Source organism: Juglans regia, chromosome 2, assembly GCF_001411555.2.
Source record: "Juglans regia cultivar Chandler chromosome 2, Walnut 2.0, whole genome shotgun sequence".
NCBI lineage: Eukaryota > Viridiplantae > Streptophyta > Magnoliopsida > Fagales > Juglandaceae > Juglans > Juglans regia.
Window position 1 is genome coordinate 4,695,595 of NC_049902.1, and position 23,952 is coordinate 4,719,546.

The following is a 23,952-nucleotide window of genomic DNA, read 5'->3' on the forward strand; positions in this document are numbered from 1 at the left end:
GATTGCTTATTTTTCCCTTGTTTGCCTTTTACTTTATTGTCATCATTTTACACAACAATTGGTATCAAGAGCCAAGGTTCGGGTCTGAGAAAAAATGATGGCTGAAGAGGATGTAAAGGTATCAGGGATCGAGAAGTTTGATGGCACGGATTATGGATACTGGAAAATGCAGATAGAGGATTACCTTTATGGGAAGAGACTTCATCTTCCATTGCTGGGGATTAAACCAGACAACATGTCAGTTGCTGATTGGACCCTGTTGGATCGACAGGTTCTGGGGGTTATTCGGCTAACCCTGTCAAGATCCATTGCACACAACGTCATCAAGGAGAAGACGACTGCGGATCTCATAGCAGCTTTGTCAGATATGTATGAAAAGCCGTCAGTAAATAACAAGGTACATCTGATGAAAAAGTTATTTAATTTGAATATGGCAGATGGTACGTCTGTTGCACAACATCTGAATGATTTTAATACTATCATAAATCAATTTTCGTCTGTTGAAATTGAATTTGATGATGAGATATGTGCACTGATACTATTGACATTACTGCCAAATAGTTGAGAAGCCGTGAGAATGGCTGTTAGTAATTTTGCCGGTAAGTCAAAGTTGAAATATGATGATATCTGTGATTTGATTTTGGCTAAAGAGGTGCATAGGAGAGATTCAGGCGAAACCTTGGGTTCGAGTTCAGTGCTGAATGTTGACTCTCGGGGGAGAGCACAAGACAGTAACTCAAACATAGGCGATCAAAATCAAAGAATAGGGGCAAGAGCAAGTCAAGACCTGGTTAGCAGGCAACTTGCTGGAATTGTGGCAAAGCTGAAGAATTGCAGAAATCCCAAGAAGACTGAGAATGATAATGCTAATGTGGTAACTGAAGAAGTACATGATGCACTATTACTTGTAGTTCATAGTCCAGTTGATGACTGTATACTAGATTCAGGGGCTTCCTTCCATACATCTTCCCATCGGGAGATAATTCAGAACTATGTTGCATGTGATTTTGGGAAGGTGTATCTGGCTGATAGAGAGGCTTTGAATGTAGTAGAGATGAGAGACATTGACATTGTACTCCCTAATAAGAACAAATGGACCTTGCAGAAGGCTAGACACATTCCTGAGTTGAAGAAGAATCTCATTTCTGTTGGGCAGCTTGATGATTGTGGCCATTCAGTGGTATTTTCAGATAGCACCTGGAAGGTCACCAAAGGGGTATTAGTATTGGCTCAGGGTAAGAAAACTGGTACACTTTATATGACTACTTGTTTGAATAACACTATTGCTACTACCGTTACAGAGAGCACAACAAATTTGTGGCATTGTAGGCTTGGCCATATAAGTTAGAAGGGCATGAAAGAACTTCTGTCTAGAGGCAAGCTACCAGAACTGAAGTCAGTTGATCTCAGTGTGTGTGAGTTGCATTATGGGGAAATAGAAGAATGTCAGTTTCTTGAAGAGTGGCAGAATACTGAAGAAAGGGAAACTAATCTTGTGCATACTGATGTGTGGGGGCCTTCCCCAGTGGCATCTCTTGGAAGTTCTCGTTATTATGTCACATTTATTGATGACCACAGCAGGAATGTATGAGTCTATTTTTTGAAGCATAAATCTGATGTATTTAATGTGTTCAAAATTTGGAAGGCCATGGTTGAGACAGAGACAGAATTGAAGCCAAAATGCTTAAGGTCTGACAATGGTGGTGAGTATATTACTGATGGATTCAAGAAGTATTGTGCAACTCAAGGTATCAGAATGGATAAGACTATTCCTGGGACACCACAGCAAAATAGAGTTGTTGAACGCATGAACAGAACCATAAATGAGCGTGCTAGAAGCATGAGGCTGCACGATGGGCTACCACCTATTTTCTGGGCAGATGCAATTAGCATTGCAGTATACTTGATAAAGAGAGGGCCATCAATTCTACTAGATTGTGAATTGCCTGAAGAGGCTTGGAGCGGGAAAGAAGTCAAATTTTCTCATCTTAAAACTTTTGACTATCTTTTTTATGTTCTTATCGATTCTGATGCTCGTAGTAAACTTGAAACTAAGTCAAGGAAATATTATTTCATTGGCTATGGGGACGAGTCATTTGGCTATTGTTTCTGGGATGATCAGGATCAGAAGATTATAAGAAGCAGGAATGTGATCTTCAATGAAAAGAACGTGTACAAGGACAAGTCTAGTACAGTTGTTGAAGCAGCTCCTCAGGAGTTTGACTTTGTGAGTTTGGATGACCTAATAGAGGCCACAGTGCCGTGTAGAGAAATGAGTGACTGGGAGAGTGGGTCCAGTACACCCATTCCTATTATTCCGTAGTCAGATCCAGAGCCGTCCACTCCTACAGCTACAGTTCGCAGGTTAGTTAGGACTATTCATCATCCACAGCGTTTCTCACCTACTTTGAATTTTATTTTGTTGACAGATGGAGGAGAACTGCAGAGTTATCAAGAAACCTTGTAAGATGAAAATTCTAGCAAGTGAGAGCTGGCCATGAAAGATGAGATGGATAACTTGCTAGGGAATCAGACATAGGAGTTGACAGAACTTCCATAAGGGAAGAATGCATTACACAACAAGTGGGTGTATCGGGTGAAAGTTGAGCATGATGGCAGTAAGAGGTACAAGACCAGACTTGTTGTAAAAGGCTTTCAGCAGAAATAGAGCATTGATTACTCTGAGATCTTCTCACTTGTGGTAAAGATCACAACCATCAGGTTAGTTTTGGCTGTGGTTGCTACTGAAGATCTATTTCTTGAGCAGTTAGATGTGAAGACAGGTTTTCTTCATGGAGATCTTGAAGAAGACATCTACATGCACCAACCTGAGGGATTTGTAGTATAGGGAAAGGAAGGTTCAGTTTGCAGACTAAAGAAGAGCTTATATGGCCTGAAACAAGCTCCTAGACAGTGGTACAAAAAATTTGACAGTTTCATGTGCAGTGCAGGGTACATCAGATGTCAGGCAGATCACTGATGCTATGTCAAGCAGTTTGACAATTCTTACATTATTTTGTTGCTATATGTGGATGACATGCTTATTGCAGGGGCTAGTATTGATGAGATCAATAATCTAAAAAAGCAGATGTCAGAACACTTTGCAATGAAGGATTTGGGAGCTGCAAAGCAAATCTTTGGCATGAGAATTGTCAGAGACAGAGTCAGAGGCACATTAAGACTCTCATAGGCTAAGTATGTGAAAAAGGTACTCAGCAAATTCAATATGGATAAGGCCAAGCCAGGTGGCACACCCTTGGGTAGTCACTTCAGACTCAGCAAGGATCAAGCACCAAAGTCAGAAGAGGAATAAGACTATATGAGTAAGGTTCCTTATGCTTCAGCTATTAGTTTACTTATGTATGCTATGGTTTGCACTAGACCAGATATTGCCCATGTAGTGGGAGTTATGAGTAGGATACATGAGTAACTCTGGAAAACAATATTGGGAAGCAGTATAGTGGATTTTGAGATACCTAAAAGGCTCCTCAGAAACGTGCTTGTATTTCTTAGGAGGAGGCTTAGAGGTACAGGGCTGCTGATTTAGCTGAAGATACTGATAGCAGAAAAAGTACCACAGGGTTTGTTTACACTCTAGGTGGTAATGCAGTTTCATGGGATTCCAATTTACAAAAGACAGTTTCTTTGTCTACTACAGAAGCTGAGTATATTGCAGTTTCAGAAGCTGTAAAGGAGATGGTTTGGTTACAGGGCTTATTGGAGAAATTGGGTAAAAAGAATCAGAAGGGCACCCTCTACAGTGACAGTCAGAGTGCCATATTCCTTGCCAAGAACCCAACGTTTCATTCTAGGACTAAGCACATTCAGATCAGGAATCACTTTATACGATTATTGTTAGATGACGGACAATTGTTACTTGAAAAAATCTATGGAAGTAAGAACCCTGCTGATATGTTGACAAAGGGTGTTACACTTGAGAAACTGAAGTTGTGCATAACTTCAGTTGGTCTTCTAGCATGAAGACAAGGGTATTGATTTGCATAGGTAGAGGATATCATGTTTGAGGTAAAGAGCGATATTGTGGGTGTACCAGTCTCCAAGTGGGAGAATTGTGGAGTCTCGTCCACACCGCTCGAGCGAAATCCCTAGCTGCTCGAGCGAAGACAAGTCAAAGATTTGAATCAAGATATCTCGACAGATCGCTAGAGCAAATGCAAGTCAGAGAATTCACTCGATACCGCTCTACACACCGCTCGAGTGGAGGGAAGTCAGAGAGTTTGCTTGAAGAGCCACTCAATACATGGCTTGAGCGATTGAAGGAAACAGGTTCGCTCGATGCGGGCTCGACACGCCGCTCGAGCAAACATGACTATTTCTAAAGATTTTAGGGTTTCCACCGCATGACATAATTAAATGATTTTGTTTTGACTTGTGATGTATCAAAGTGAACAATAGTTTTCCCATACATTGTATTGTGATTCTTCAAGAAATAAAAATTCTCTGCAGCTGCTGTGGATGTAGGCAATTTGCCGAACCACGTAAATACTGTGTCGTGTGTGATTGCTTATTTTTCCCTTGTTTGCCTTTTACTTTATTGTCATCGTTTTACACAACAAAAGAGACATTGAGTGTTTTGGCTGCAACTCTAGCCCTTACAAAATGATAATCTAATTCTACATGATTTGTATGAGCATGTAAAATTGTATTTACAGTTAAATATGTCGCCCCAAGTTGTCACACCACAATTTCGGTGGATCCTTTAAAAAAAATACCCAATTCACTCAAATGAGATTGAATCCACAAAACTTCACAAGTGGTGTTAGCAATGGCTTTATATTTAGCCTCAGTAGAAAATCTTGTAATTGTAGGCTGCTTTTTGGATCCCAAATGAGACCTAAAAAATACACAAAGACCACCTGTTAATTTTCTATCATCAGGGCAACCGGCCTAATCAGCATCAGAGAAGGGCAAGAGAGTATATGAAGATGATTTGGAGAAAAACAGACCAAAGTTAGAAGTAATTCTAAAATACCTAAGAATTCGTTTGGCTACTTGCCATTGTGAGATTTTTGGATTGTGCATGTATTGACAAACTTTGTTAATAGCAAATGATATGTCCGAACGAGTAAAAGATAAATATTGTAAACTACCAACTATACTTCTATAAGTAAGAGGATCCTCAAAGGAGGAACTATCAAAAGCCGAGAGTTTGGTAGTTACTGACATTGGAGTAGACACAGATTTCAGATGATGCATATTAGTTTTGTGAAGATAAAAATATATTTGGATTGGCAAAGAAACAGACCCTCATTATTTTGAATGATTTCAATGCCTAAGAAATAATGTAGTTGACCTAGATGCTTAACAAGAAAAGATAAGCTAAGAACATAAATGAACTCAGATATTAAATTGGAATTTGAGCCTGTAACAATGATATCATCCGCATATATGAGCACAAAAATTACATGAGATTCATGTCTATATGAACATGTATCAGATTTTTATTCCTGAAAGCCTAAATAGAAAAGCTTGCTGCTAAGTTTTGAAAACCTGGCTCGTGGAGCCTGATTTAGGCCATAAATGTCCTATTTTGGTCTACACACATATGAAGAATACCTTGGATGCACAAACCCAGGGGTTGTTGCATATAAACCGCCTCCTCCTGATCACCATACAACATTTTGTATGTCCAATTGCTGTAGAGACCAGTTTGACGAGACTGCTAAGGAAAGTAGAACACAGATGGTGGTGGGTTTTACTACAGAAGAAAATGTCTCACTGTAGTCTACCACAGGTTGTTGGTGAAATCCTGTGGCTACGAGGCGAGCCTTGCGCCTTTCTAAGGTGCCATCAGCCTTCCTCTTTGTTTTGAGTATCCATTTGGGACCCAAAACATTGAAAGAGGCAGATGGTGGTACCAAATCTCAAGTATGATTATACAACAAAGCATGAAACTCAGTTTGCATTGCCTCTCTCCATTTAGGAGATTTTATGACTTCTATATATGAGGTGGGTTCCTCAGGAACCAGAGTGTGTGTTGAAGTAGTGAGTGAAAGTGAAGGGTGCTTAATAGGCCAGGGTACAGTACCATCAAGATATAAGAGGGGTTTGTGAATATTTACCTGACTGCGTGTAACCATGGGATGTGTGAGGTAGGACACACAGGTTGACTTGGTGAGTGATGATCGCAAGGAGGCAGAGACTCAGTCGTGGAAGGTTTGGGAACTAGTGCGCTTGGAATCGAGGAGGAAGAACTTTGATTTTGAGAGAGTCTGGATTCGACGAAGTTAGGGTTAAATTGGGGAGAATTAGAGGTTGGGTTGGAGCTGTGTGAATGGGTAGAGGCCGTGGATGTGGGAAGAGATGACTGACAAGAAGAGGTATCGATGTCTATTTGAGTGTTGGGCTGAGAGTTGGGCTAAGTGGTAAGTAAAGGAACCATTTGAGAAGTAGAAGTCAGATCCGAAAATAAATGGTTGTGTGCAGAAGATGAAGAGTCTGAGTTGAGCTTAATGGCAAAAGGAAAGTAGGCTTCATTGAATAACACATCTCTTGATATGTAAGTCCGGCCCGAGGAAGGATGTAAACAAATATATCCCTTATGGTTAGGACCATATCCCATGAAAACACAAAATTTAGATCGGAAGTCCATTTTATGCCGATTAAATGGGCATAAATTGGGTCAACATGCAAACCCAAAAACTTTTTAAAATTTGTAATATGGAGTCTTTTTAAATAAAGCTTGGAAATGGGAAATATTTTGTAAAATTGGGCTAGGCATCCTATTTATAAAAAAAACCAATGTTTGGAAAGAGGCATGGATGCATGGGCAAGTAAAGACAGTCCCGTTTCGAATATGTGTCGATGACGCCTCTCAACTGTACCATTTTGAGCATGTGCATAAGGGCAGGTTATGCGATGAACAATGCCTTGATCATGAATAATTTTTTTTTAAGTGGTCTAAATTCACCACCAAAATCAGATTGGATAGCTTTGATGTTTGGTGAAAAATAATTTGTAATGAACCGAATAAAAGCAACAAAAATGGAAGAGACATCGGATTTAGATTGAATAGGAAACAACCGAATGTATTTCTTGTGATCATCAATGATAGAGAAATAAAATCTACATCCATTTTGAAGATAACACTGGGGCGGACCCCATACATCTAGAAACATCAATTCAAAAGCTTTCTTAGACTTAGAAGGAGAAGTGGGATGCATAAGTGCATGTAATTTAGACTAGAAACAAGTTGAGCACGGCTGGACATGTTTATTGTTATGGACTGGAAGTTGGAAGCGCCTAACAGTAAAGGTGGTGGTGCACGGTGAAGGGTGGCCAAGTCGATGATGCCAATGATCAAGGGAGGTACGCTCACCAATATACGCTTAAGGGAAACTGAACCCGAAGTAGAATCCGCAACTAAGACATACAAGCCATCTCTAACGATGCCCTGAAGTAGAACCACCCGAGTGAGAGAATCCTTCACGAAAAAAGATGTAGAGTGAAATTCAAAATATACACCATTATCAACACAAAATTGACGGACATAGAGTAAGTTTTTAGTTAAAGATGGAACATGAAGTAGTTGAGAAAGTAAGAAAATGCAAGAGGAAGTTTTACGATGAGCAGAACCAGTGTGTTGAATCAGCATGGTAAAGCCATCTCCAATACTTACTTGGTCCGATCCCTGATAAGACATGGGATACATATTAAGATTAGCAAGGTCAGGTGTAAAATGTGTAGTGGCCGCTGTGTCTAGAAACCACGAATGGAGGTGGGAGCCCAATGGTGCAGAACCAGTGGTGGTCATATTTGATGTAAAAGAAGGAGAGGCTTGATAACTATGGTCAAATCGATGCTAACAGTTAATTGCCGAATGACCAAGCTTCTTACAAACTTAACACACAGGTCATGTGTCACTGCCATTTGAAAAAAAAATGCAATGCTCCGAGTCCAGTTCCTCCTCTACCCCGAAAGTTACGACCCCCTCGACCACGACTTGAAGAATGGGAAGATGGAGAGAGTGAGGCAGAGCTCTGAGTAGTTGTCAGATTAGCTTGTAAGGGATTGCCACTGAGAATGGTAGTTTTCTTATGAGAAAGACATGGCTCATGGTTAAGTAAGAAGCTGTAGATTTGGTGAGGGGAGAGGGGGTCAGCTCTTGTTGTAAGGGAGGTCCCAAGGGCATCATAAGCTAAGCCTAGACCCGCAAGGAGATAAACTGAGAATTCAGTGGGTGAGAGAGGTTGTCCAGCAGCATCCAAGGAAGCAGCCAAAGCTTTGACTTTGTGAAAATAATCAATAACAGATTCTAAACCTTTCTTTAATGTGGCAAGCTGATATTGTGTTTGCATAATGTGAGCAATTGATTGTGCAGCAAAAAGGTTTTAAAGAAGGGACCAAACCTTGTGGGAGGTAGTGCACTCTAAAACCTGTGCAAACACTTGCTCAGATAAGGAAAAGTTGAGAGCAGGTAAAATAAGTTGATCTTCCAAAACCCATTTGGTGTAGGCAGGATTTTCGGTGTCATTAACCATGGGGGGAGGCATTTTAGTCGAGCCATCCACATGATGAAAAAGTTGGTGAGCTTTCAAGAAGGGCACCATTTGGGTCTTCCACAACAAATAGTTATCAATGGATAACTTAATGGTAATGAAGTGCGACGCAGAGATGAGGATGTTTGGATTGACGATGGCTGGGTGGGAAGTTGAAGAAGTAATATCAAAGGAGGTTGGGAACAAGAAAGCAGAAAGAAAGGAAAAAAAAAAAGGAAGCGGTAGACGTGAGTTGATAAGTGTTGTTTTTATGTGATGTTTATCACTCTTTTATTTATGAAGTGTTATTTTCCCTTCAATATTATTGATTTTATTTTATTTCTATATATTTTTATTTATTTTCTTGGATTTGAAGGAATGAGAAGATTTAGTGCAAAATGAGAGTATTTTGGTACAAAAAAAAGACTACGGATCCAAACCGATGAGGGGCAGCAAAGAGATCTTTCTCGCCCAACGGCGAGAAGACTTACCTCTCGGTAGGCGAGGAGAGGGTCGTGTGGTCTTTGTGACCTCCACGCCCGTTCATTTGTGACCTCCACGCCAGTTATATTCAGTGCACACGACATCTATTCAGTGGGATAATTCCTCCCAATTGGGATCAATCTGCTGCTGACCACCAAATTCGAGTTTCGAAATCAATCTATTGGCGACCAAATCCCCCCGAACTCCGTAATTCAAGCCGCATATCACTGAATCTTTCATTTTAGATAATCTCGTTATTCTTGGGATAATTTCCTTTCATGTTAACATCTATCTTTAGAAATTAGTTTACATATTTTTAGGCTAGATTATAACCACGGTTATCTTGTTTCCAGATTTGAATTTTGATATTTATTTAATCTTGACTTATGAGATGAATAGGGGGTTTGAGTTTTGAATCAAACTTGAGAATTTTTATGTTTTAAAGTCTAAGTCTAAGTTTAGAGTTCCAATTTTTATTATTGAATTGTTCTTTCGAGAAGGCAGAACTGGAAGACAGAGGTGAAAGTCGAATGCTTCATCAATCGACTTCAACAAAGAACACCAGTTTTATTCTTTTTCATTTTAATTTTATTATGAACTAATTCTATTTTCTAGAGCTTTGACGTAGCTTAGCACTGAACACACAGTTTATATTCCAAGTTATTTTATTTTTAATATTTCCATGATCGAGTGTTTATTTCTTGTTCTTAATGCTTGCAATTTTCTAGCTAACTATTATTTGATCTATTGAATCATAATGAGACTGAGATGTGATTTGTTGAGCGAAAGTAGAGATGTTTTACCGCAACTAGTGTGATTTTCAAGAAAAATCCGAAAAACTTAATGAGTCTCTAATTAGTTAAATTCACATAGACATATTGAGTTATTAATTGGAGATATTTTTGATATTGTTTAAGAGAAAATATTGAATAATTAAGGGATTTTTATCATCAATTTGGGATAATTGAGATTCTATAATAAGGAAGAATAAACTGTGTAGGATTTGTTAGGTAAAATCAAACGTTCTAGATCTATTCTCGTTATTTTTAAAATCTTAATTTTAATGTTCTTTGTTTCAGTTTAATTTAGATAAACCATTTTTCAAAATCGGTTTTCCAAATAGTAATTAATTAAGTCAATTTTAATATTCGGTAGTATAATTATTCCATGTGGGTACGATAATCTTTTTTTTTAAAACACTTTATTACTTGTTACGATTCTGTACACTGACAGATTATATTTTTAAGCGAACATGAGTCTTTATATGGCTCTGATTACCATATTAAGTTGTGAAAGATCATGCATACAAGGTGTTCGAGGTAAGTCTGGGACTCTGGAATGAAAGCCTTCCTTTCTATTTCATATCAGAAAATTACAACTGAACACAATGCTTTTTACAGAGTATTTATAAAGAGAATTTACAGCAACTACTTTCCTCAAAATACGGATCTTTTGCCATGTGTCTTCTCCAGATTGATCTTATTGTTGCTGGAATATTCTTCTGGGTCATGTCGTGTGCTTCGGGAATGTGTAGAATCCTTTGTGGTCCTGTTGTGCATTTCCACTCTGTTGTTTGTTGTGCCTTGCCACTCTGCTGCTTGCTTCCTCTTGTATACTTAACAAGAAGAAGAGCTACAAGAAGAAGAGCTAGGCTGCGTTAAGTTACTTACATTTGCTAGGCACAGGCACAGGCACAGGCACAGGCTTGCTTCTCATTTGCTCTGGGCCTCACCTTTACCCAAACAAGTAATTGGTCCCAAGTTCTAACTCCATTACTATCTTCTACTTCTGTTACGGTCATACTGGATTTTGTTGATCATTAAGGCCTATAAATAGTACTTTTTTTAAAAAAATATATAGATTTTGTTTCAGAACCTTTTTTTTTTTTTGATAATAAAGGATCACATTCCATTTATAAAAAGGACATACAACTTTGACTTAAAAAGTCAATTACAAACGTTAATAGCACCTCAGCACACTTTTGTTTCAGAACCTGGTCAGCAGTGATATACCCTCAATACAAGAAACGCAATGCATTTCTTCATCCTTTCTTTAATCTTTTACATTTTAAATAATTTCTTATATCAAATTACTTGAACAAAAATTTAACTACTACATTTCAATCTAAACCGATAAAATTCTAAATAGAAAAGTGCTACATATATAATAAAATTATAAAAAAAAAATTAACGTGAGTTTATATATTCTGTTAAATTTATTTTACAATAAAAATAATTTTACAATCATTAAAATACGTTATTTTATAAATTTATTTTTTTATAATCTCTTTAACCATAAAACCTTTTAGTAAAGTAAAATATAATCTCTCTTTTAAATCCTAATCTAATCCGCATAAGGCGCATATATAAGAAGAGTGTTCGCTTTCTCCAATGACCTTTAGACCACCCCAAAAGCCAACCTTAGAACTTAGAAGTCCAGCCATGGTTTCCAAGGAGCATCATCGATCAGCATTTTCTCTGCACGTGTATTATATTTGAGTCTTTTCTCACCAAGAGATTGGATAATATCTACGAGGAACAAGTGGAAGGGAGAGAGGGAAGAGAGATAGACAGACATACAGAAAAGAGTGAGGGATCTAAGAAATGGGCATGCAACTACGAGCCTCCTCTTCTCCTATTCATCAAAATATCTCATTTTCTCCTGCAAATCCTTTGTCAATCCATAGCCGTTTCGTCCAAAACAAAGGAATTGTCTTAGAAAGGCATTTTGGTGTTAATCCCACTAGCAGCAGAAGCATAAGCGGCATAGGAGGAAGAAGAACAAGAAGAAGAGAGAATGGAATCGTGGCGTCAACTAACGTGGCTGCACCATTCTGGGATGATTGGAAACCCCAGAAGGGCCCTGCAGCTCCTTCCCTCAGCGACATCCTCTGGCCTTCTGCAGGTCTTGAGATTTGCTAGATTTAGATATAGATACTTCCCAATGACTTAGAATGTGCTTAATTGTTGAAGTTTCTTTCTGTAGGGGCGTTCGCTGCAATGGCAATATTGGGCAAGATGGATCAGTTTTTGGCCCCAAGAGGCATTTCAATGACAATTGCACCTTTGGGGGCTGTTTCTGCTGTTCTCTTTGCCACTCCCTCCTCTCCAGCTGCCCTGGTAGACTCTCTCTCTCTCTCTCTCTGCGTGGCTTGAATCGAAAGAGGTGGCCTTTGAATTTGATTAATGGCTCGGCCTCAGTCATTTAAGGCCCGTTTGTAACTGTAATTGAGTTTAATATGTAAATATTTGACTTTCATATTACTAAATTAATCTTAATTCAAAATTGGAATCATAACTTCTCATAAATATATTTAAATTTATTTTAATATTTAAATACATCTAAACTCATCTTATATAGATCTTATAAAACTCATTTTATCATCTCAATTTATTATTAATTATAAAGAATTAAATTTATCTCAATTCAACTTAATTCAGCTCAAAATGAGCCTTTATTTTGAATATTAGAGTTGGGCTTTCATGGGCCTTTCTCTGACACATATAGACAACATTTTTGCAATGAATACTTCCTATAGCTTTATTTTGGGTCTATTGTGACACACTTGGAGAGCTTTCTCAGCCAGTGTGTCGTCTCTCACTCGTGAACATGCACATTGTTTATACTCTTTCACCTCCCTGGAAAACTTGCTAGTTGTTGATGGTACGAAACTATTGAGTAATAAGGAGTGGTTTGGATTCAGAGATGAGTTGAGATGATTTGTAAATAATGAAATAAAAGTTGCATTATTTATTATATTTTGTATAGAAATTTGAAAAAATTATTTTGACATTTGAAAAAATTGAATTGTTTATTATATTTTGTGTGTGAATTTGAGAAAGTTGTAATGATGATATGAGTTGAGATAAGTTGAGGTGGGTTTTGAATGCTTTCAAAATGAAATCTCTTCGTCAATTATGACACCTTCATATACCATGTTAGTCTGGTAACTTTGACACCTCATATATAGATGAAGAGAAGAAAATATAATAAAGAAGATGAAATCTTTTAGCTGTTCTTCTTTTTCTTTTCTATTTTGTGTATTTTTCCTTTAATTCTAAGTCATATTTATGGTGTTGGAGCAATCGATCCTCTGTTAATTTGATCCAATATAGTTTGTTTTAGATTTGCAGAGCAACACAATTTGCACCTCTTTTTTTTATTTTTTTTTGTCTTCGATCAATCCTTTTTCTTATAATATCTTCTGTGCATCATCCTCGTATCTTGCAACACACTCGTATATTTTAATGTGCCCATATCCATCAATAGCCTTGTTTCTTTTCTAAAAGTCATTTCCTTCCCTTGTAGAGATCCTAGCCATGTTTGGATTTATTAATTGAGAGAATCCTTTTACTAATACAGAATCGATGCATTTCTGCATGTTCTACACCAAATCATTCTTATGTGGTGGCGTTTGACAAGTCCATCAACATTCAAAATTTAATTTTTGGCACGTGGAGATAACATGAAGTTTATTCAATGGACTGAAACTTACTTTGAATACCATATTTTTGCATGGAGGCGTTAGCCATCCCTTCGCTTTCAATCCCATGGTGATTTCTTTCAAAAACTATTTCCGTAGAAAATTTAAATTTCATCATGTTTTGAAAGCCCAGATTTCAATTGCTTCATCAATATTGAAACTCCCATGTAGCACAAGAAATTGATGTGCCAAATGGCAAAGGGAAGGCAGTGATGCATGTTGTTAGGCTCTGTTTCGTATATAACTAGTGTTTCTGATGAAGTGTTGGGACCTGTTGTTGTCTTGTCACTTCTTCAGACATTTTGGATAGTTTAGGATTTTGGCATGGTTTAAGAAGGTGTGTGCCGTTTGGTCCAGATTCTCAGGCCAGGGAGTAGACCTTGGATAGAGAGTTTGTTGTTACATGATTCAAAGCTTTTTACAACAGAGACAAGTTTGGTACTTCGTCAAAGATCTCTATTCCCCCAATTGAAGGATACTGTACAAATATCTTTTGAATAAAGAAAATCATATGTTGATTTCATGGTCAAATCTTGAAGATTGAGACCCGAGGGATTGATTGGTTTATTACAATGAAAACCAATGGATATAAACTATAATTCCTTTGGTGGAACCTTCGTGTCATTGGCTGCGTTATACTTTCATCACTTGAGTTCATTTCCCTGCAAGGACTTGCATTAAGAAGTATCTTGCTGTTGTAATGTTACAGAAGTACAACATGTTCATCGCTCAAATTGGTTGCGCTGCCATTGGTGTTCTGGCATTCTCTATATTTGGGCCAGGCTGGTTTGCTAAGAGCATTGCCCTGGCTGCTTCCATAGCCTTCATGATCTGCACGGGTGCTAGTCATCCACCAGGTAATACCCTAAAGCAGCTTTAGCTTGTCCTCTTTGTTGTTGCTTGCTTCCTAAGAGATCCACAATTTTGTGCTAAGATGCAAATTTTACCATCAAAATGTAGCTGCAAGCTTGCCTATTCTGTTCATTGATGGAACTAAGTTGCACCACTTGAACTTTTGGTATGCTTTGTTCCCTGGCGCTGCTGGATGCATCCTCCTCTGTTTGATTGTAAGATCTTTTACTTCCTCCTTCACGAGCTACCTTTAATTACCAAGGGGTCTTTGACCAAAATGAAACAAATATCCCTAGGAAGAATGAACTAATGGATGCCAAATAAAATTTTCTCAACTGATTTAACATATGATTTCCTGCATCAGCTAATGGTTAAATAATCTGAAGAAAACTCGTTAGTAGGTATCAAGTATTGGAAATGTTAACTGACTATGTCGAAAACTGAGTTGTAAGTTCAAATGCTTTCAAGTTCCAGTATTAATAGAGGTCATTCTTCCTTCAAGATGCTCAAGATTCGATGTCTTAGTAAAGCCCTGTGGAAATCACGCGGTATTCGTTACTAACTCTTATTCGTTGCTAACATGAGATGTTTTCTCATTTTTTCTGTTCTGTTGCTACAGCAAGAGATGGTGTTATACTTGAAGGATAACTTCAAATTTTGATCTGTAAACAATTTCATTATCTGAATGTAAGTGTATGCTACGAAGATCGACACAGATCACCTTCTGCAAAGGTAGTGGTAGATCGAGTAAGTAATCCTAATCACTCTGCGCGCACCAAGCTATTTGTCCAGATTCTTCTTATTCTAAAGAGGAAAATGAAAAGCTTTGGCAGGCACCAGTCTACACAGCATCATGTTACATGATTGTATAGAAGTTATACAAACTTTGTTATTAACAAGTTTGAGATTAAGATCACTGGGGATATTTAAGTCCACGGGGATCATACGACAAACAGACTCAACCCATCTCTTGTGAATTTTTGAGTATGCATATCAATATTGTCTCGGAATCTTTTTAATGTCAGATGCTGCTTGGATTCCCTGACATTTACACCTCTATGAGTTATCATACATCAGGACTTGTTAGATGATTTAAGGTAATCGTTAAAGCACTATGAAGAATCTTGGAAGTTTGCTTATTCGTGTAGCTCTAGCAGGTGATTGTTTAGCCACAACTTCCATCTCTAGTAACGTGGGAATAGGATGACTAGGAAAAAATTCCAAAAACATACTAGGATAATGCTGTGAGAATATGTTTGCTGCAAAGTTAAGCTGTCCAAGACTGATATTTAAAGTTATTTAGCCCAAAATGATAAAATGCCTGATATGCATGCATTTGTGGGCCAACATAAAAAGAATGCTATTCACTTGTGATGCCATGAATATGAGCAAACATTCTCTGAAGTTTATATGTGCTGATAACAAATAGATGAAAAAGTTGTGATGATTTTAGATGAGTTGAATAAAATATTGTTAGAATATTATTATTGTTTTGGGATTTGAAAAAATTGAATTATTTATTATATTTTGTATTGGAATTTGTGAAAATTATAACGATAAGATGAGATGAATTGAGATGAGTTTCGAATCCAAAAGGGGCCCGAAGATTTCATTTGTGTGTGTGACACCAACGTCCTGTTCTCTTCTTATCTCAATGTTCTTCTTAAGTATCCATGTCATTATTTTCTTCAACCCAAATACTGAAGAAGAAGGCTGCTCGGAGCGCAATAAGTACATAGCTTGAAATTGATCAAGTCCCAGCTGGGATTTTAGACTTTTTCTTGGAAAAATGACCAATTATCTTATAAATCAATGAGAAGAGGTGATTTCAATAACTTAATTAATGTTCTGAAACTTGCAAATGGAAATTGGATTCTTTTCTTGTATGGCAAAAGAAATAAGTAGGAAACTGCTCGCTTGATATAATGGAATAGCAATGATGAAGCTGACATGAATCTTGACATAATAGATGGGCATATATTATATAACAATGTGAAATTCTCTCTCATGTATTATGAATATCATTGAAGAAACAAACAATGGAGATTTTCACCTATACCCTCTCTAAAAATTCGCAAAAAGGGATAGATACAATATTTGCTATCTGTCATGTGAGCGTTTCATACAATTTGAACCTCTAAATAAATATTTAATATTGTGCCAATCGCTCTTCCAATTTGGGTAAAATAATTGGATTTGGTAATTTTCTTAACAAAACCAATCAATCTTGCCATGTCTTTGTAATAAAACTTGATTTACGACCCATCTAAAAGGAAAATTATATGAGTAATGTTACATACAGTTGTAGAGTGCGTAAGCATGGTATAGTCGTTTTGAAAAAGAGTTAAGTCTATTATTAAAAAAATAATTTATTTTTATGTAGGTTCCGTATTTATTTATTTTTTTTAAAATGATTGCACGACGTTTGCGCATTCACGACTGCAATGATCACTTCTGATCAAAGTATATTTACAATGAAAAAAAAGATGTTTTAGCATATATCCTAAGAACAATAGTTGGGGGTGAATTGTCGAAACTGAACATAGATTACACTCATCTCTCACATAGGCATGCAACTTACGATTTTACAAAAGGAATTTCAAGAGGTTGGATTAATAATAGCTCAGAAACTACTACTAAACATGAATCCAAGGATATCAAGATCACTTCAACTCATCTCAAATCATTAATAAGATTCACTACTTTTTCAACTTCCCGTGAAAAAATAAACTCATCTCAACATACTTCTTCATATATTCAAATATATATCTCAACTTATTTACATTTAAATACATCTCAATAAAATTCACAAAACACGACTATTCATAAATTAATTATGATAATCTGAAATCACCTCAACATCTAAATAGAGCCTAAGATTGAAAGTGGGAGAGTGCTAATAGACAATAAAATGGGTTTTTACAATATTATTATTCACGTACATTTCTTATGCAACATTAAATGTTCTATAAATATTGATAGACTGTCGCTCGATGTGTTTATCTTTTTGAGCATCTCTTGATTAGCTACGTACCAAAGTGACAAGTGAGTATATATGGGTGTAACACGCATTCGGCATTCCTTGCTTAAAAATCAAAACTTAACTTTATATAATGAAAATAACTACAATAACACCATGGACTTTACACTCTAATAAAAATAAAAAAACAAAAAACAAAATAAAAAGATATATAGTGGTTACGTAACCACCCCACGCGGGGTGGCGAGATTTACCTTATTTTGAAGTGGTCTCACCGCAAGCGAACTGTTCCCATGTGGCGGTCGGACCACCACCGCTTTGAATTGTTAATAATTATTTTTTTTCTTTTTTAAATTAAAAATAATCTAGCGTCCTCATTTTTTTTAAAGAAATGGAGGATATAAAAAAAATCTTCTTACCAGTAAGTTTTCGCACCAAATCATACACCGATCTGATATGTGAGCTTTTCGTTTAATGAAACGATGTGAATTGAGACGGAAATGATTTTTATGTGACAGAAGACCTTATTTTTCTCTCAAAATATTCATTCTTTTATTTTTCTTTTCAATAAAAAAAATCATGCATGTCAGCATCGAGCGTCGGTATGAGGTTTGGTATGCCAAACTGCTTGTACCTAACAAGGTTCTAAAAAGAAACACCAATATTGAGAAACATTAAGCTCATTTTGGATTGAAATAGGCTTTCAATCAATCTCATTTTATCTTATCATTACAACTTTTATAAATTCTCACACAAAATATAATAAATAATTCAACTTTCTTCAATCTCAAAACAATAATAATATTAAAAAATAATATTCTAATAATATTTTATTCGACTTTCATCTTATCTTATCTCATCTTAACTCATTATCCAAATCTAACCTAATTGTTTTGTTATGGCCCACCAAATTCAAAACATAGAACATGGAGAAGACAGATCAAGGCCACAACTTTTTGGTCCCGATTGAATTGCAAGATGCTCTCATCTCAACCTCCAAACACTACAAATATAAATATTTTTTAATTTCAAATTCTTAATTTTTTTCATCTAATCATAATCTAATTGTTATAATTTTTCTAAACTTCTAAACAAAACACAAAAAGAATTTAACTTTTTCAAATCTAAAAAAAAAATATATTAACTTAAATTATTTCACTACTATTCACAAATTATTTTATTACTTTTTGCAAATCATCTCACCTCATATGACAATCCATACCTGGTCTTAAGAGAATTTCATGGTTAACCACATCTGATCAATTGTGTAGCTTCTCATATATTTTGGTCAAAGGTTTAATTATATAAGTTGTAATGTGAATTAATTAAAGTACGTCAATTTTGAGAGTGATTACAACACTCAAACGTACGACAACTAAATGATACCATCCAATTAACTTAAAGAATTAATTAGATGCTGATGATGAAATTATATATTAATTTTAATTTTCTATTATGCGATAAGAGGTGGTACTGATTAATTCCAACTCAGTAGTCGTGGAGGAGGTTTAATCAAAGGTCGCTTCTTGCATGCTTACAAAACTTGTTCAAATTGCATTCGATCTCGGAGTCAACTACTGATCACGCACAGTGATTATCAGTTTAATTGTTAGTGGTGACAACAAATTTTCAAACTTTTAGTGGATTTTTGGACTTCAGATCAGATCCACTAAAGATGAGCTTTTCTAGAGAGAGAGAGAGAGAGAGAGAGAGAGAGAGAGAATTGTCATTTAGGTACCTGTTCATCAAATCTGTCAAAAAATGGTGTCACCAAAGGCTTTTTTTTTTTTAATTAAGATAATTTGATGTTATATAAACTTTTTGAATATATAGAAAAGAATAATTCTACTTAGCATCTCACATACTACATTTCTTTTAATTTTCTTTTTCCGTAACAAGTATATGAAATATAGATGATGAAACAATTTAATTAGTTTAGCAGAAATAAAATAAAAATAATTTAAAAAATAATTAAAAAATATAAGGTATATGGTGTGAGATGCTGAGTAGTATAATCCTATCGAAAACAATAATTATTAGACGGAAAACGATCATGTCAACTTACAATTTTTTTTATAATTATTTTACAACTTTACATAAATTGAAAGGTAATTTTGTAAAATTAAAATTTATTTTAATGAAATGACATTATTTTATTGGATAATTGCAAAGTAAATTATAAAATAGTTATAGGAAAGTTGTTTGTGTATTATTATCCTTTTTTCATATCCAAAATAAGAATTTTCATGATTCTGTTTAGTTTTGGTTCTCATTACATGTCTCTCTTTCAACATATCCAAATTATTATGACGAATCATTCTTTCAAGACTGCTTAATTCGAATTGGATTCGGATTAATCTATAAATAATACTTATGACTTGACATGATACAATTATGATTTGCAAACACAAATTGTCATCCCATTGACTATTTGCATCACTCCAACAAAAAGTAAGGGTGCGTTTGGTTGTTAAAATCAATTCAACTCATCTCAAATTAATTATTGATGGAACTCATTGCTTTTGAACTTTTCATAAAAAAGTTAAACACGTTTCAACCTACTTCATACGTTCAGACATATATCTCAACCTAGTTATATTCAAACACATCTCAATATAATCTGTAAAATATTTCTATTTATTTATAGATTAACTCAAATAATCTGAGATCATCTTAACATTGAAACATAACCAATTATAAATCGATCAAAATGGAGATATTTTTTTTTCCTCTTCTACTTCCTCCTTTTAATCTAATAGTACCATAAGAATTTCTAGCTATTGACGCCACAATTTATGAATCATTACGTTTCTTGAACATTATTCTCAATGGTTTTTCAACTTTTTTAACTGTTAAATTATCGTTGGAGAGCAAAAAAAGAACGTGAAAAAAAATTACAGTTTAATCCACCAAACTCTTAACGTTTTTCAAGGAGATGAGTGGCCTTCTCGTGAAAATAACAATCATTTCTACCGTACAATATAATTCATAATATTTATTTTTCTTTTTAATTTTTTTGTTCGCATCTACTCCCAAGTTTTGAAAAAAAATAAATGATATTTATAATATTTTTAAAAATAAATAAATAAATATAAAATTTATATAAAAAAATTTAATTTTCTAATAATAAACTCACTCTTTTTTAAAATAATTATATGACACTTAAGTACTTTATAATTATATATAATATTACACTTTTAAAATTAAGTTTCATCATTTTTTAGAGACATAAAAGATTGTAAATCGCTAGTCATTTAATTTTATTCGTAAATAAATGTGAAACTTAATATTAAATATTATGAAATTTTAATAAAATTTTCTGAATATTTTTAATTATTTAATTATTACTCCACCAAATAATGATATATTTATTATTTTCTTATCATCATTTTACTATTCTATAATGTATTCAAAATTTTTATTTTTTTATTATTTTCTTTTAAATATGTTTTTGGCATCATTAATTATTAAGAAAAAATTTTAAAAATATATAATTTTATTAATATTTTTAATTATTAAATAAAAAAATTTTAAAAAAATAAAAATAAAATTGTAGGAAGATAATAAACCATTATCGGTTAACAGTAGGGCGTTGAAAATGAGAGCTGACAGCCACTTGTAAGTGGACCTACTGAAAGCAACCCACCACGTGTGACATCGGATTGATCTTTTAAATGGACAGATGCGTGCTATCACCGTCATCCACGCTCCACTGGGTCCCACCCATTATATATTTTATATATATATTTCTCATATATATATATATATATATATATATTTGGTTATCTCTATCTGTGTATCTTCTTCCTCGAAACAGAACGAAAAACCATTTTTATTTTTATTTTTCATCACACTAAAAAATAACCTTGTTGACCAGAATATCAGCCAATGAGGTGTCGGATCTACTGCCACGTAGCTGTTAACGTCCACGTCCCATGGGGCCCAGCATAAGTTTTTAGATTCCGTCTGTTGGGTGGAGGCTGTCTTTGACAGCGAGGCTTGTTGGTTTGACGACGAGCCCCGTTCGATCGATCGTGGCCGTACACGTTCCGAACATCCGTTAAAACCCCATCCCAGCGGATTTTTAATGTCGGCAGGAGATCCATAAAAAGACGTAATAGAGTCATAGACACCTTGCTGTTTTAGAATGGTTACAATCTAATTTCTATCTTCAAAAAAGTATTTGATTTAATATCAGAACATATTTTTCTCCAAATTATTCCTTCAATATATCTATAAAAACTATAAATTATTTATTAAAATTTTACTAAATATTTATAATTTTAATTCTTTTACTCAACATTCTTACACCATATAGTAGATTTTTATTTTTTATATTTTTATTATTTTTCCTTCAACATGTTTTACCTTCAAATTATAAATCAAAAGAATAATTTAAAACTAATAACAAAACAATGCATACATATTTAAAATTCAGATCTTCAAAGTTTTTTTTTTTTATCTAAATTAAAGAAATTAAATATTGAGATTGACAGATGAAATGAATTTTAAAATCTTTATTAATGTTTATGGAAGTTTTCCTAACAACATGAAATGGTAATTAAAAGAAATTATAGAACTCATTTGTCGTATTTATCTATTTTGAAGTCTCTTTTTTATTAGGGGTGTTACCCACACCATACGGTGCGGGAGTACCCCTCCTTGTCTCTAAAATTTCTAATGTTAAGTCTCACATTCTTTAAGTATAACTATTGTATTATCTTTATCTCCTATATAAAGATTGACTTAAGAGGTCAAGACAATCCATTAGTTTAAGTTCAACTTCAAATTTTTAACAAATTGTATATATCTATATATAAATAATTTATATAAATATTAAAAATATAATATTTTATATTAAATATGAAAGGAGTGCAAAGTAGGATTCCCACCCCTGCTACCTCGCACCGCCCATGCAGGGACGGGGCGGACGGGGGTGGGATAGTGGGGGACGGGTCTCCGCTGCCTACCCCTACTTTTAATCAAGATATAAAAAATATTGATGGTTGAGCCGTCCTTTTCTTTTTGTCAAATTTCTGTTTCTTAAAATTTTAGGCAAAACATGATGGGTTTTTTTATATTATGGGTGACAAAGATGTTCGGAAATGAATATTATAGAACTGGTCTTAACTCAAACAAGAGCAAACAGTTTTGACTCAGCAAAACATTCAACAATAAAACTCCTTTTTTTAAATTGGCAATATTCTTTTGATTTTCAATATTATACAACAATTTAATATCAGTGGTACATCACCTACGCCCCCCCATTTTTAGTGTTTTTTTAAGGGTTTAATATGGTGTAGACTTTATGTAAAAACAAATAGGTAAATAATTTTTTTTCCCAAATAATCACACATTATTTCTAAAAATAGTAAATAAAAATTAAAAAAAAAAGAATTATTTGATAATTAACTTGTAAATAATAGTAGTGATATGATAACTTACATGGGCTATATGTATATTGATGCTAAGAAGAAAGTAATGGGAAAAGATAAGAAAAAAGGTCACAATCAGCATTCACCATCATTGGATGGGATTGCATTTCAATATTTCATAGTTCTGTTGAAGGGGACCCTTAAGCCAGCAATGTTGATTTGTTTTGGCGAACCAAGTTAAGGCCACCACGAAACCACTCCTCTGCATAGCTTCCCCGCTACTAATTAAGAAAAAAAGCAACAGATGCTGACATTTTGTTAAAATTCTGAACGTTCACTGTGGATTTTGCTATATAAGTCTCACAATATTTATTTATATTAAAGTTTTTTTTTTTAAATATTAGATATTTCATAAATACAATTAGCTGCATTTAGATGTTGAGATGATTTGAACTGATTTATAAATAGTAATGTTTTGTGAATCTCATTAAGATGTGTTTAAATGTAAATAGGTTGAGATATGTGTAAAAATTTATAAATAAATTGAGATGAGTTCATCAACCAAACATGACTCAATTTATGTATCGAATTCAGTTATAACTCATAGAGTTCGATAAGAACTTTAACATATCTTAGTCCTATTGAAATAACGTCATTTCTCATTTTAAAAAAAAAAGAAATATTTTAGTCAGAAAGATTCTACAAGAATAAACTCACAAACTGACGTGTTTTGATGTATACGCCAAATTATAAAATTAATTTTATTATAAAATAAAGCTAACGAATCATATAAAATCATGTTAATTTGTATATTAACTTTTGTAAAATCTCTTGATGGCGATAAGACTTCTCGTTTCAATTTTCATCGAGGACATTTTATTAAAGTATTAAATACTACTTATCATCTCAATTATCATCATCTCATGATGTGATATTAGATGATTGAAAATTATTTATTATATTTTACTTATAAATTTATCATCAAATTTTACATCATAAAATGACGAAAGAATGATAAAAATTTGAATGATGAGTATTTTTTTTCTATTTCAAAACTAAAGTCCATCATATTTGGCATATGAAATATAATAAGTGATTTTATATTTGGCATATGAAATATAATAAGTGATTTTATATTTGGCATATGAAATATAATAAGTGATTTTGCCTAGTCATCTTGAGGCTGATACCACGACAAGAAAGCGCAATAGCAATTGATGCTTGAATAATCTTCACAAGAAATAAGAAAAGTAGGGAAAAAATGAAAGTCAACTCTTTTGT

General features: G+C 34.5%; 1 protein-coding gene across 1 annotated transcript; it reads left to right on the plus strand.

Annotated features, from left to right (window-relative positions):
- The first annotated feature begins 11,374 nt into the window (after positions 1–11,374).
- Positions 11,375–15,455, plus strand: LOC108999211. The gene is made up of 5 exons (XM_018976034.2): positions 11,375–11,885; positions 11,967–12,100; positions 14,174–14,321; positions 14,425–14,531; positions 14,936–15,455. The coding sequence occupies exons 1-5, from the start codon at positions 11,585–11,587 to the stop codon at positions 14,975–14,977; spliced, it is 732 nt and encodes a 243-aa protein (XP_018831579.1). The 5' UTR covers positions 11,375–11,584; the 3' UTR covers positions 14,978–15,455.
- Positions 15,456–23,952: the final 8,497 nt, after the last annotated feature.